Genomic DNA, 15875 nt, shown 5'->3' with positions numbered 1-15875 from the left:
CACCTGGCCGGGCCACTTTGAAAATGCACTTGATGTGCACGCAGCCCGTCCACCGTGTATCTCCCAGTATTGGTGCGTGCCGGGGATTTTAAATTCCCCCGAATGTGCACTCTATGTGCATATTTTTACTTAACAAAAAATGTACAGAAAAGAAGAAAATTCTGCACTTCTGCAAGTGCATTCGGTTATCGGATGCTAGTGGCCCATAGTTTCTTTCTGGAGAGCTTTCTGGCCCCAGTTGGTTTTTAGTTGTCTTGTGACACCAAATGAAACTGTATGGTCTTTGTCCATGTGTTCTTCTCTTGGTTGATTCTCTAGACCTTTTCCTGTATTCAGGAGGATCTAGACATACTTTGCTTGTCTGGTTTTGTTGATCCAAAATCCTGACTGTAATAGTCCTATGATGTAAAGTAGGCTTCTAACTGAACTTTATATCATTTCCCTGCCTTAAGAACGTTTGCTACACATCAGGTTATTTGTGTCTCAGTCTGTTTGTTTTTTGGATTTATTTTGTTAGGGTGCTGGGGTCAGGTTAGGAAAACAGACGCTCAAAAATTGAGCTGACAGCCACCTCTCCCAAGTGCCTGCTGCCAAGGAGGTGCTAGGGGTGCACTATTTCCCCTAGCACCTCCTTTTTACCACGGCACCCAATTTAAATATTAAATTGAGTGTCTGGAAGAGGAGGATTGGCATGCGTTAAGGGAATGGGTACTCAATCATGAGCGCTTCTTTAATGTGCACAGATATTGCATTGGCTAAGGACTATGGATCCATGTGGCATGGTGGGGGTCATAGTGCAGCCTAGGGTTTTGGAATTGCCTAAGCAGTTTTGATTATGTATCCAGATGTTGACAATGCAGAGCCATGGAAGGGACCATGTTGAAAATTCCACACCACTGAAAGGCTTAAGGTATATTGTCTGCATTTTGTTAGTGATAGAGCATAATAGTTTATTTATTTCCTGCCTATGCTGAAGCCCTAGGTGGAATACTATAAAACAGACATAAAATAAAAAAAATAGAAAACATCATTATATATATGATAAAGCAGATGAAAATAGAACATATAACAAAAGAGACAGGAAAATGCCCAGAAAAACAGTGTAGCCGTGCACTTAGATGTTGTCTTAATAGAATGCTAACTTGAGAAAAAGAGAATTTTTGCCATGGACTTGAAGCTTTTAGTACATTCTATCATTATTAATTCCTGTGGCAGTGTGTTCCACAACTTTGGTGCAGGAATAGAGAATACCTGTTGTCTCATATGCACTAATCTTGCTTAATGAGAGGATCCCTTTGAGAGAAGTGAAGCAACCTGCCTGAGCTATATATTCAAAGTAATGTGTTAATCCATAGGAGGGTGTCAAGGGACATCAATTTGTGTATAAAAAAAGTTTTTTTGTATTTTATCCTCCACTGAATAGCAAATCAATGGAGGTTCATCAGCACTGGGGGTGATGTAGTCCCTTCTAAATCAAAGATCGAGCAGGCGAATTCTGCAATAGCTGCAGTGCACTTAAGGTTGATGCTGGCATTCCTAAATACAGTGAGTTACAATAATCCATTAAGGGTAATAGGATTGCTTGAACAACTACCCGAATATCAGCAGGTTGTAGCAGAAATTTGACGTGTGTGAATGAAGTTTGAAAAAACCCAAACCAGATCTGATTACAGACTTGACATGGGGAACCATAGACAGTTTTGAGTCACTTACCCTTCCCAATCTCCTAGCCTCAGTGACAATTCTCAGCTGCTCATCTTGGATCTTAATATTAGGAGGAGTGGGAAAACTAGTGAAATAAGCCCCCTGCATTTTGTGTACTCTCGACATATGGGTGTCTTACTAAGTCATGAGTAATATAGCACCCACTAGATGGTGGTGAGATTTCAGAGTTTCTGTAATAGAAGTTTGGTTAAGTACATAAGAGCACTCAGTATAAATGGCCAAGCCAAGAGATTCATTCAAACACCCAAGCTGCCAAGACAGGCATGGATCATGAACCCTATTGTAATCTCAAGGTTAACATATTCTGAATAACTTTAACATAGCTCTGGCAAGCATGCATCTGCTCAATTTTAGATGCATTTTACAATTTATAATGGACTGTATGGCAACTTCTATAATAGCATTTCAACATACTTTACAGCCTCATTTGGGATGATGTAAGGTACGAGCATATTTTTTATCCAGATCTTCAAATGCAAACTGTGTTGGTTCTTGGTGTTTGAAGATCAGGTTGGTTTGAGCAGGTTGAAAAGTTTATACACGCTTAGGGGGGGGTTATTTATCAAATTGCGTTAGGGCCTTATCATGTGCTTTAGGGCCCTAACCCCTGCGATAATGTCATAATACATGCAATAAATACCGCATTGCAAAATGCTTATGCAAATTAAAAATTAGTATTCGAGTTGGAGGAGTTTTGGAAAGAGTAAATGGAAATGAGGGTTGGTTAATGTGGCGTGTGATAGAATAATGCACAGTAATGCAAGTTGTAATGCAGGAAATAGCAACACCTTTTTCTGTGTGTTATCGGCTGAAACTGTTTTTATCGCAACTGCCGGTTTTGGGGGGTGGGGGGGGGGGGGGGGGGGGGGGGAGGGAGAGGGAGAAAGAGAGCCTCACATCTAAATCAACTTTTTATGCCACTGTAAGAGGGGGCATTATGAACTTGGGGTGAGGTTTAAGGGATGGGGTAGGTTTTGGGGGCTGTTTTACATGCACAGTCATAGGTACAAACAGCACAGTTGCCATCAGTGAAGATTTTATGTGATTTGAAGGGATGAAAGGTAAAAAGAGTAGATTTGTACAATGTTCTCTCTACCTAGCTTTATGCACTCTCTACCTAGCTGCAATCAAGCTAGCTCTTCTTTTACCTTTAATCACTCCAAATCACATAAAATCTTCATTGATGGCAATTGTGCTGTTTGTACCTATGACTGTGCATGTAAAACCTACACCAAACCTCACTCCAAGTTACTACTGCTCCCTCTTACATTGGTGTATAAAATAAACTCTGCCATTTGTCTCTCTCTGCAAAAATATCACCACCTGTGGGTGCAATAAATGTAATTCGCGTAGTGGAAAAATACCTATGTGATGCGGAAGCAGGAATTTAGCCTGACCGTACTTCCTTTTTTTTTTTTTGTTTTATCACAGGTGCTATTTCCGCGATATTTATAGCATTTTGATGAAACTAGGTCTTGGTTAGGCAACTTATTGAAAATTGACCTTGATTCCATACAGCGATTATCCAGGTCTTCCAGGAATTTTTGTGATTTCAGAAACAGTTTCAATTGCCAAGGATTCCTGTTTTAGATCAAGCCCCATCAATTTGTTCCACTTGCTGTATCCTCCATCATCAAGAAAAGGTAGAGAGCTTCATTTTCAGTTTTTATTTTATTTTGCTTCGGAATTTCAGTGTTATAACAAAAAGAAATAAGTGGAAAAATAACTTCGATGTAACATGCAGGAGAAAAATCAGCAGAAAAATCACTTTTTCCATAGATTTCTTCTTTGTTATAACAGTGAAATTCCAAGGCAAATAACATAAAAAGCGAAAATGAAAGTCCTTAAGAATAGTATATGCAGACACTACCTTTTGCCTCACTACTTGAAAAATTGAAGTTGTAATGTTTTCTGCAATTGTGGAGATAACATACCTTTATAATTTAATCCTGCAGTTATTCTATGGCACTGCTGCGATTACCATTTGTGGTTTAAAAAAAAAAAAAAAGACGTTGCTAGAGGAGAGGTGGTGAATAGTGAAGTCATTATAGTTGGTGCTTGTAAGTATGCAGTACTATGTGTTACAGCGCACATGCTTAAGAACCAGAGACATTTGAACACGCCACATCCAACAGTGACATACTCTTGTTTGTCACAAAATTCTTGCTGAGAAAGTTTATATTCACTGGACTATTACTATGGAGATCAGTCTGTTGAAATAAAGGTCAACAAACAAGTTGGAAGTGAGACCTTATTGACTAATATAATACATTTGTGAAGCACTTTCTAGGGTTATGTTCCTTCATCAGGCCAGTGCAGAACAAGTATATTTAAAGATTGCATTTAAATGATGATTATGGTTGTGCTTGTTTTCAAAGCTTTAAAGAAGAGGAACGCAAAGAGATCCAGGAGGGGAGTGGTGATGTTTTTGCAGAGAGAGACAAAATGGCAGAATCTGAGATCAAATTGAAAACTACAGGAAAAAAATTGGAAATTCTATTGAAAAGTCTTTAGTGGGGGAACACTGTAGTATTCACATAAACACTCAAAAAGGGAACCACCAGGAAGTTTAGAGTTTCAACCATAACTTGCTACTCTTTTGCAGTATTGTCAAAGTTTTTTTTCTCTGTTGTCATTATTTCAGTGTAATGTTAAAATTATAGAAGATACAAATTTTTGCATTTATAAATATGACAATGGACTTAATAATTCTGATGTAAAAATTGCAGTCAGTTCTTAAGATGTAACAAGATTGTTTTTAATTATGTGACATCTTATTAATATTTAGTTAATTATTTTAAAAGAGCTATAAAAGGATACTGGAAAAATATTTGAAATTTTGGTTTGCTTATGCAAAGACATATACAGTATTGCTAAAATACCAGTTAACTTGTGTTGCAGAGTTTGTTTACTTAGTGACTTAAAATCCTCTTTTATTTTCTTTTAGGTATCAGTTTTTTCTACAGGTGAAGCAAGACGTTTTGCAAGGTCGCTTACCCTGTTCTATGAGTATTGCTGCTCAGCTGGGAGCATATGCAATCCAGTGTAAGTGCTTCCAATGTACTTGCCGAAAAAAAAATGTTTCCTCCTTTTAGCATGTCTGTTGCAACAGGAAGTGAGTTAATATTACATCCATATAAAACCAGAAAATGTGGTATCTGAATATAGATGTTAAAATGCCTGAAAAACAAAGGAAGCCATTTTTGTGTTTATATAATTTCATTTCCTTAGTGCCATGCTTACTGTTCATCTACCTGGACCCTTGGGAAGGAACACCTAGCCCCGGCTCACTCCTGTGCTGCTGGGTCCTTGGGAAAGGATTCTCTGGATCTGTGCTTGCACACTGTCTTCTCCTTTGGTCCAGCAGAGGGGATCCTTTCATCCTGTACTCATTTTTTCTCTACCTCTGGACCAGAGGAAGGGCTCTTTCACCTTTTGCTGACCATGTCATACAGGAATCTGCATGCATAGCACTTCATCCATTTCTATAGCAACTACTATAATAGCTGCTGCATAAACACTGAGGACAAGTCTCCCAGGGCTACTGCCCAGAAGGGAAGGGTTAGGTCGGCCATCATAGTGGGTGATTCGATTATTAGAAATGTAGATAGCAGGGTGGCTGGTGGATGTGAGGACCGCTTGGTAACTTGCCTGCTGGGGCTGTTGTGGTACATGTGGGAGGAAGGTTCTGGAAGCCAAATTTAGGATTTTAAGTAGAAAGCTGAAATCCTGAACTTCCAGGGTGGCATTCTCTGAAATGTTCCTTGTTCCACGTGCAGGTCCCCAGAGGCAGGCAGAGCTCCGGAGTCTCAATGCGTGACTGAGACGATGGTGCAGGGAAGAGGGAATCAGTTTTGTAAGGAACTGGGGAAATCTTTGGGGAAGGGGGAGACTTTTCTGAAAGGATGGCCTCCACCTTAACCACAATGGAATTAGGCTGCTAGCACTAATTTTCAAAAAGGAGATAGAGCAGCTTTTAAACTAGAACAGGGGGGGAAACCCACAGTCACTCAGCAGTGCATGGTGCAGAGGAATGTATCTTTGAAGGATACTAATGAAACAGGAGAGTTAGGGTATCCCAATAGAGAGGTTCCAATAAATGCATGTGGCTATAAGTAAAGAATCACCTGAGCTAAAGAATTCCAAATTATCCATATTAACTGAAAAGAAGGTTGTTAATACAAATAAAAAACGCACTTTGAAATGTCTGTATGCCAATGCCAGAAGTCTATGAAGTAAGATGGGAGAGTTAGAATGTATAGCAGTGAATGACGAGATAGACATAATTGGCATCTCAGAGACCTGGTGGAAGGAGGATAACCAATGGGACAGTGCTATATTAGGATTCAAATTATACTGCAATGGTAGGGAGGATCAACTTGGTAGAGGTGTAGCACTTTATGTCCGGGAGGGTATAGAGTCCAACAGGGTAAAGATCATACAAGAGACTAAATACTCAGCAGAATCTATATTTATTTTATTTATTTATTTCGGGTTTTTATATACCGGCATTCGAGAACGCAGTCCCATCATGCTGGTTCACATAAAACAATATGGGTAGAAATCCCATTTGTATTGGGTAAAAGTATAGTGATAGGAGTATACTTTTGTCCACCTGGCAAAAATGATCAGACAGATGATGAAATGCTAAGAGAGATCAGGGAAGCTAACCAGTAATAATGGGAGACTTCAGTTATCCGTGGTATTTGATAGTTTTAAACAATCACAACGCTATATAAATCTTTTTGTCAATGTTTACAATGTATATTTAAGGACCATCATACCACCCCCAGTGCTTACAAGTTATACTTGCACTTTCTGCACTTTCACAGGGTCATGTTTAATCAATTGGTCCAAATGACATCAATGTTCGATTTTTTTCATTTTTTGCTGTATAATAAAAAAGGCAACTTTCCTTATTTCCTGGTTATCGGGGTTGTTTATCCCGGGGCTGTCGGAGGCACTTGTCCGCGCGCGTTTCGCCAAAGCTGCTTCAGAGACATCCGATTCAGGCTCTCCAGATCCAGCACTTCCCCTCGCTTAACGGGGTATCTAAACAGCATTTATTTCATACAAAATGCTGCGGGTCCATAAATTTTTCGGACGCCAACGCCTTCTCCCTGCTCAGAAATTTCAGCAGGGAGAAGGCGTCGGCGTCCGAAAAATTTATGGACCCGCAGCATTTTGTATGAAATAAATGCTGTTTAGATACCCCGTTAAGCGAGGGGAAGTGCTGGATCTGGGGAGCCTGAATCGGATGTCTCTGGAGCAGCTTTGGCGAAACGCGCGCGGGCAAGTGCCTCCGACAGCCCCGGGATAAACAACCCCGATAACCAGGAAATAAGGAAAGTTGCGTTTTTTATTATACAGCAAAAAATGAAAAAATCGAACATTGATGTCATTTGGACCAATTGATTAAACATGACCCTGTGAAAGTGCAGAAAGTGCAAGTATAACTTGTAAGCACTGGGGGTGGTATGATGGTCCTTAAATATACATTGTAAACATTGACAAAAAGATTTATATAGCGTTGTGATTGTTTAAAACTATCAAATACCACGTCTTTCTATACAAAGTTATTTCAATCGTGGGATTGTTCATTAAGAGAATCTTTGTGTTTGGTTAGACTTCAGTTATCCCAATATTGACTGGGTAAATGTCTCTAGCATGTCTTGATATTACAACATTTCTAGATGGAATAAATGATTGCTTCATGGAGCAATTGGTTCAGGAACCAAGGAGAGAGGGAGCTATTTTAGATCTAATTCTTAGTAGAACACAGGATTTGGTGAGAGGTAACAATGGTGCCTCTTGGCAATAGTGATCATAAAATGATCAAATTTGAACTTATGACTAGAAGGGGGACATTATGTAAATCTACAGCTCTAAAACTAAATTTTCAAAAGGGAAACTTTGATAAAATAAGGAAAGTAGTTAGAAAAAAACTGAAAGGTGCAGCTGGAAAAGTTAAAAGTATTCAATAGGCATGGACATTTTTTAAAAATACAATTTTAGAAGTGCAGTCCAGATGTATTCCATGCATTAAGATAGGTGGGAGGAAAGCAATACGATTGCCTGCTTAGTTAAAAGGTGAGGTGAAAGAGGCTATTTTAGCCAAAAAAAATCCTTCAAAAATTGAAAGAAGGATCCATCTGAAAAAAATAGGAAAAAGCATGTCATGTTAAGTGTAAAACATTGATAAGGCAGGTTAAGAGAGAATTTGAAATGAAATTGGCCGAAGAGGCAAAAACTCGTAATAAAAACTTTTTAAAATATATCCGAAGCAAGAAAACTGTAAGGGAGTTGGCTGGACTGTTAGATGACTGAGAGGTTAAAGGGGCTCTTGGGGAAGATAAGGCCATTACAGAAAGACTAAATTAATTCTTTGCTTCTGTGTTTACTAATGAGGATGTTAGGAAGATACCGGTTTCGGAGATGGTATGAGAGTGAATATGAGAAGTGAGGTAATCAAATTTGCAGATACAAAATTATTCAGAGTAGTGAAATCACAAATGGATTGTGATAAATTGCAGGAGGATCTTGCAAGACTGGAAGATTGGTCATACAAATGGCAGATGAAATTTAATGTGGACAAGTGCAAGGTGATGCATATAGGGAAAAATAATCCATGCTGTAATTACACGATGTTAGGTTCCATATTAGGAGCTATCACCCAGGAAAAAGATGTAGGTATCATAGTGGACAATTCACTGAAATCGTCAGCTCAGTGTGCTGGAGCAGTCAAAAAAAAGCAAACAGAATCTTAGGAATTATTAGAGAGGGAATGGCGAATAAAACGGAAAATGTTATAATGCCTCTGTATCGCTCCATGGTGAGACCGCACTTTGAAATACTTAACCATAGATTTGAACCGCACCTTGAAACTTAACCTACCTTGAAACTTAACCATAGATTTGAAGATATTTCTTTCTGAACTACACTGGATCTGCATTATTTGTATTGCAGGGGACCAGGTGGATAAGAATCTCAGGGGATATTATTTCTCCACCATAGAAACCATATGAGCCTTCCCTTGGCTGTCACAAATTTAGAAGCCTGCAGTAATTTTAATATGAGCTTCTTATATATAACTTATATATAATTGTGTACAGTTCTGGTCGGCACATCTCAGATATAGTTGCAATGGAGAAGGTACAGAGAAGGGCGACCAAAATGATAAAGGGGATGGAACAGAGGTTAGGGCTGTTCAGCTTGGAGAAGAAACGGCTGAGGGGGGATATGATAGAGGTCTTTAAAATCATGAGAAGTCTAGAATGGGTAAATGAGAATTGGTTATTTACTCTTTCGGATAATAGAAGAACTAGGGGGCACTCTATGAAGATAGCAAGTAGCACATTGAATACTTACCAGAGAAAATTCATTTTCACTCAACGCACAATTAAGCTCTGGAATTTATTGCCAAAGGATGTGATTAGTGCAGTTAGTGTAGCTGGGTTTAAAAAAGGTTTGTATAAGTTCATGGAGGCCATTAACTGCTATTAATCAAGTTGTCTTAGAGAATAGCCACTGCCATTACTGGCATCAGTAGCATGGGATCTACTTAGTGTTTGAGTACTTGCCTGGTACTTGTAGCCTGGATTGGCCACTGTTGGAAACAGAATGCAGGGCTTGTTGGACCCTTGGTCTGACTCAGTATGGCAATTTATGTTTTTATATTCTTAACATTTTTGGCAAAACTACACCTTTTGATCTTTCCAAAGACACCTTGATTATGTATGTTTTGTAAAGGGAAGGGCCTTAAATAAGTGTCCATATAGATAGGGTGAGTTTGATATTTGTGTATATATGTATATCTTAAAAATGTATAAGCAATAAACTTTTAATGGAAAAGTTACAAATCTTCTTCAAAAGCTGGGAATTTTTTTACTTAAAATATTTAGGACATAGAAGTATTTTGAGTCCCAAAAACCAGGATGAATTTCGGATTTAAACTCATGGATGTTTGACTTCCAAAACATTTAATTACAGTCTTGTATTGCTTAAAAATGTATGTATATTAAAAGTGTAATAGTTCTGATTATTTTTATCTAGATTTGGTTTGCAGTTAATGTTTTTGAAAGTCTGAAACTTCTGTGGGTTAAATTGGAAGCCCACCCAATTTTTCTGGGAATCAAAACATTTTCATTACATAATTTTATTTTTTTAGCTTTGTTGTTTTATTGGGGATTTATAAGTGTACAATTCAACGTACTTTGAAAAAGACACTGCAACTTACTATATATTTCTTTGTTCACAAGTAACCAGAGTACAGATCCTGAAGTGAAAAAAAGGTTAAGTCTCAATTCTTTCTTGCTGATGCATGTATCTGTCGTGCACTTTATTGAATCTATAGTCATTCCTTCCAGCCATTCTAGCTGTAAGTGTTTTACAATCATTAAATTGTTAACAACTTAACCATAGATTTGAAGATATTTCTTTCTGAACTACACTGGATCTGCATTATTTGTATTGCAGAGGACCAGGTGGATAAGAATCTCAGAGGATATTATCTCTCCATCATAGAAACCATATGAGCCTTCCATTTCTTGGCTGTCACAAATTTAGAAGCCTGCAGTAATTTTAATACAAGCTCTTTATATATATATATATTTTTTTTTTTAGAGATTTTACTTCTTGCAAGTAACCTAGAAGATATAGTTTGGCGTGCAAAGCAACCAGTAGACCTGCTAGTTCTTTAATCCTTTCTTGGATTTTATTTTTCCCCAATACATCCACATTTCTGTACAATCCTACCACATGCAAAACTTTTCTATTAATGTTACATCGTCATCAGGACAGTGATCACTCATGTGCCCCTATAGAGTATAATTTCAGTTAAGTCAAATACAGCTTACAAATGATCTTATTGCAATTATCTATATAATGTAGAAAATGAACATTTATATCGTGTACTATTTTCAGTTGCATGTAATCAAAAGGAGTATCTAATCAAGCATTTCGAGCTTGGGATGTACTTTACAACAACATACTACACCTACTACAAACAGTTTTACACTAGTAGCAATCCGCAAAACATTAGCAGTCAAAATACCCTATTAGCCTTAATAAGACAGCCTCCTTATATTTGGATCAGTATGGTAGAAGCACCTTAGTGCAACCAATAGTAGTAATCTCCCCTGCAGACCCAATTACCAAATCCCCCTCCCCCTTCACTCACCCAATTCCTGTTTTCCCCCTTCCCTATCAGCCCCTTCCTCCCTCAAGTCCAGATGGCAAACAAATGGAGCCAGTGGCTTGGTACTTTTCTAATCACCCTGCTTTTCTCCATCTCATGTCCCCTTTCTCAGTGCTGGTTGATTCAGCAGGTGAACGAAATGGTGGTCTAGGTTGCTAAGCTTTTGAGGGATGGCAAAATTCTCAAGTGCCTGCTATTCACTTTTAAGGTATGATACCACCAGAGTGAAAGTATTGGATGCTGGGTAGTTGTATGTGGGGGTGGGGGTGGAGAAAGAGGAAACTGGGTGGGGGAATTGTGAAGAGAGGATGCTGGGCCGCTGCAGAGAGAGGGTTCTGAAGAGATGGAGAGAGTGGATGCTGGGCCCTGCAAAAAGGGAACAAAGAGATTAGGTTGATGCTGTATTGAGCAATATGGTACTCCAAGCCACACCTTCTCTGAGACCATTCCTCTCCTATTTGAATCATCTGAGATCTTCCACTTAAAATAAAACACAAAACAATTTAATGAACCACCTTACCCTTAACCCAATTTGATAATACCTTTCAATCAAAATACCATAGTCACCCAAGTCAAAAGTATTTGAGAGGCCAATAGCACCAACATAACTGACTTCCCCCATCTAACTACCACAAAATATCACCAGACCAGGGCAATAGCACTCCTTCTATGTCATCCTCTAGCCTAAAGCCTGCTTGCAAATTTTCCAGACTCCCACTTTACTCTACAAAAGATAAAATCCGAGTCCCTATCTTCTTAAAAACTTTGGATATGCATAGGCCTATAATTTTCAAAAGAAGAGGGGCTCTGACTTCTTTAACAGTGGGGCAACTACTGATCACATAAGATTTCAGGAAGATAACCCTCTCTCAATGAAGTATTTATCATATCCAACCACTCCAAAACCTCACCTGTTAAAGATTTAATTAAACCACAACAACAAACGAGCATCAGCCAGCACTCAAAATACAATATCACACACCACGAAGAGTGCTAGGTCCAAGGTTGCACAGTCCAGAATTCCAAAATGGTGTTTAAATCCAAGATAGTTCTTTATTTTGAAATGGCAACTCCACTGTATATAATATCATTCTCAAACGGAAGGTCCCCCGACACGGACCTGTGTTTTGCTGAGGCTGCGTCGGGAGGGACATTATTTATTTATTTAACCGTTTTTTATACCGACCTTCATAGTAAATAACCATATCGGATCGGTTTACAGTTTAACAAAGGGAAAACTAGAGTAATAATTCAAGTAAACGAAAGATAACAATAGGTAGGAATAAGTCAAAGTTACAATCAACAGGGGGAGAGAACTTGGAAGCTTACAACAAGCTGGAAAGAAGAAAGGCCGGAAAAGTATTGTTACCATAGAGTGAACAAATTAAAAAACTTAAACAGTGCTATAACCTGAACGTCTCAGAGTCCATTTTATACGAGAAGACAGAGTGCCAGACCGGGTAGGAATGAACGCCAACTAGTAATTGACTGGTGGTTCAGGGAAGGCTTGGTGAAAGAGCCAGGTTTTAAGTCTTTTTCTAAAAGTTAAAAGGCAAGGCTCCAGTCTGAGATTTGATGAGATGCTGTTCCAGATAGATGGGCCTGCTATCGAAAAGGCTCTGTCTTTGGTCATACGAATAATGGACATATGAATAATGTCAACAATTCTGCATACAATGTCAAGTTTACATGGCAGGGCTCTCCCTACCTCAAGAAACAAAGGAGTTTCTCTTAAAAATCCCCAGGGTGGATGTCTCAGTATTAGCTATAATTTGCAAAATCACTATCCCGGTGGAATGTGGAACAGCCCTTAAGGACCATCAGGATAGAAAGATTGAGTCAGTACGAAAAAAGGGTTTTTCCACAAACATGATGACTCTACAAGCCTCCATTAGCAGGGGCTACATGGCATGCACAGTTTTAAGGTGGGTGCAGCATTTGCCCAAATCCACTGAAATAGCTCGTATAGAGCAGCGATTCTCAACTAGTGTGTTGTGACACACCAGCGTGTCACCATGTGCCAGCAGGTGTGTCAGCACTTCCCAGTCCCACTGAGTCAGGGAGGTGACTGGTATGTGAGAAAGAGAGACTGGTCAGGGAGGTGACTGGTATATGAGAGAGAGACTAGTTGGAAGTGACTGTATGAGAGAGAGAGATTGGTTAAGGAGGTGACTAGTGTGTGTGAGAGAGACTGGTTGTGGACCCTAAGGAGGAAGACCATGAGGACAGAGCTTCAGCAGCCACTGCTGCTTCTGGTGTATGCTATTGGCCTGCAGGGGAAAGAAGTAGGAGAGTTGCCGGAGAGGGTAAGTAAAGGTGGCTTTTTAAGTTTATTTTTTTGATTGACTGCCATTTTAATTATTGGGTATTATGTGATGTTGGGAGACTTTTTAATTTTTATGAGTTTTGAAACATTTCTGTTTATTAATATAGTTTTACAATTATTTTATGTGTCTTGAAGAATATATAATTAGAAATGTGCAAACAAAAACTGAACTGGAAACAGCAAGAAACCATGCTCTGTATGTAGTCCAACAATGGAAAAAAACAAACATTAATTTTATGGTCACTTTATTCTGTTTTTGGTGAGGGCCTGTATGTATTCTGCATGTGTGACCAAGATAAGGGTATTCTGCAAGCTTGTAGTTTCTGTGTAGGGGTCTATAACAGCTTGGCTTGTTATGTTTTCCTAATCGGAGGTATATTGGTGTTTCTGGCCTGATTTAGTAGGTAAACTAAATGGTAGGGTTATTACTATTTGAGTGTGTTCTATAATACAGGTGTAACTTTGTGCAAATTAGTTTGTGTGCATTATTGCAGATTCTGGGAGTATATTAGGTGCTATATTTCAGCTTCCATTTTTCCAGTTTTTCTAACATATTTTTTCTATGGTGAGTTATAGAGTCTGGTGTAGCCAAAGGTGGTATCAATGTTTCATTTGAATCATACTATTACTTTACCAGCCTTTGAGAAAGGAAGGTTAAGAAAGGAAGGTCGGGAACTACACTGTCTGGATGTCAGACAAACCTGGCTAAGATACCTGAAGGACACGAATGCCTTTAGAAAGCCAGACAGACTCTTCATTCTTTTTTCCAGTCTGCGAATGGGAGAAGCATCTTCCGAATCAACTCTAGCCATATGGATTAAAGAGGCCATCAGATCGGCGTATCTGCTGAGAGGTAAACCTTTTTCTCCAGGACTGCAAGCTCACTCTGCGAGAGCCCAAGAGGCCTCCTGGGTGGAAGTGTCAAAAGTATTCCCGGACAAAAGGATATATTTTGATTTATTCAATAAAAAAGATTCAACAAGTGAAAAAGTATGTGAACTCTTCATTAAATAACTGCTGGTACTCTGTGAATAGGAAAAACTTAAACTAAATGTTTCTTGTAACTGTTGATCAGTCTCTCAAATTGTTCAAATAATTTTGGCCCATTCTTCCATACAAAATGTTTCAATTCTGTGACATGTAAGGACTGTATTGCATGAAAAGCTCACTTCAGGTGTTACCACAACATTTCAATAGTGTTTAAATAGGGTCATTAACCTGGCCACTCCAAAAACACAAAATCTCTTCTGCTTCAATCATTCTGTAGATCTATTTGAATGTTTAGGGTCATTGTCTTGCTATATGACCCACTTTTGGTTCACTTCAACTCATGAGTGGATGGCCTGAAATTCTCTTCTAGAATTTTCTGAATTCATGGATTCATCAATGATTGCAAACTATTCATTTCCTGAGGAGGCAAAGCAGCCCCACACCATTATAACTCTACCATCAAGCTTGACAGTCAGGATAAGGTTCTTACTCTGGAAGGCAATATTTGTTTTTCACCAAATTTGTTATTGTGACCAAAAAGTTTTTTTAAAAAAAGTATTTATCTATCCAGAGAACATTTCAGAAGTCCTGTAGGTCACCCAGAAGCTCTTTGGTGGCAGCAATGTTCTTTTTGGAGAACAATTTTCTTCCTAGCTGTATTCCCATGAACATTGGCTGCGTGCATTGTATAGGGCTATTGCTTCAGGGGGGACAAAGAGAAGTAGGAAGGTTGGGGAGAGAAGAGGGTATTTTGTTGGGCGTTGGGTTTGGGTTGAGAATTTTTTTTTTTTGGTTTTAAGTAGTGGGGATATCGTTAAATTATTTCTTACTTGATAATTTTCTTTCCTTGGCTACTGCTAGACCAATTCTCACTGACGGATATTCCCTGTTCCGCTTCCAGTGGAGACAGAGACCACACCACCTTAGACTTGTGTGTGTGTGTCTTCACGTCTGCCATAAGAGGGGTGTGGTTGGAGATGGACTCCAGTAGCCTATTGCCAGAGTTTGACCAATGCCCAGCTACTTTGGAGACCACAGATTTTGAAGTAAATTAAACAGAATAAGTATATTTTGAAGTGAGAGGACTTCTCAACTCTCTAGATTGTCTCAGAAATCCTCCTGGATGAGTTTGACCCGTGGTTTGAGAGAACAATTGCTTTTAGTATAAATTGTGCTGAAATACGGTCCATCCTAAGGGGTTCACAAGCTTTTCCAGTGCTATATATTAACATAATTTGTATTGTTAAATGATTTCTACACGTCCATTAATTCCTTATAAACCACTTTTTGCAGTAACAAATTCATGTTTAGTCTTCAGGGCTTATCAGCGTGATCTGTTATTTGGGTGGGTTCAGTGGGTCAGAAATTATGATGGGACACCTTCAGAGGGATATAGCCATGTTAGTCTACATCGCTTCATGCATTTGATGAAATTGACTTTTTCTTCGAAAGCTCATGCTTTAATAAATTGGTCAGTTTATAAGGTGCCACTCGACACCTGTCATTTTATGATGGGACAGATATCCATTCTACTTGCTATACTTCTATTAAGCAGAAATGGATCTGTTCTCAAGTATGTGTTATACCTTTATAAGAAAAAAAAATCTCTTATCCTAGGATTCCTAGGTTTACAAATAT

At 38.7% G+C, this 15875-nt stretch overlaps 1 protein-coding gene across 6 annotated transcripts in view; it reads left to right on the top strand.

Annotated features, from left to right (window-relative positions):
- The window catches only part of EPB41L4A (erythrocyte membrane protein band 4.1 like 4A), a 726290-nt gene that overhangs the window by 328297 nt on the left and 382118 nt on the right, over window positions 1–15875 (top strand). For all 6 annotated transcript variants that reach the window (XM_029571795.1, XM_029571770.1, XM_029571789.1 and 3 more), the window contains one exon: window positions 4673–4770. In XM_029571795.1, the coding sequence (XP_029427655.1) occupies window positions 4673–4770 (98 nt within the window). The remainder of the gene's footprint in view (window positions 1–4672; window positions 4771–15875) is intronic.

The sequence above is a fragment of the Rhinatrema bivittatum genome, chromosome 1 (assembly GCF_901001135.1).
Source record: "Rhinatrema bivittatum chromosome 1, aRhiBiv1.1, whole genome shotgun sequence".
NCBI classification, from domain to species: domain Eukaryota; kingdom Metazoa; phylum Chordata; class Amphibia; order Gymnophiona; family Rhinatrematidae; genus Rhinatrema; species Rhinatrema bivittatum.
This window is presented reverse-complemented; position numbering and strand designations above follow the sequence as displayed.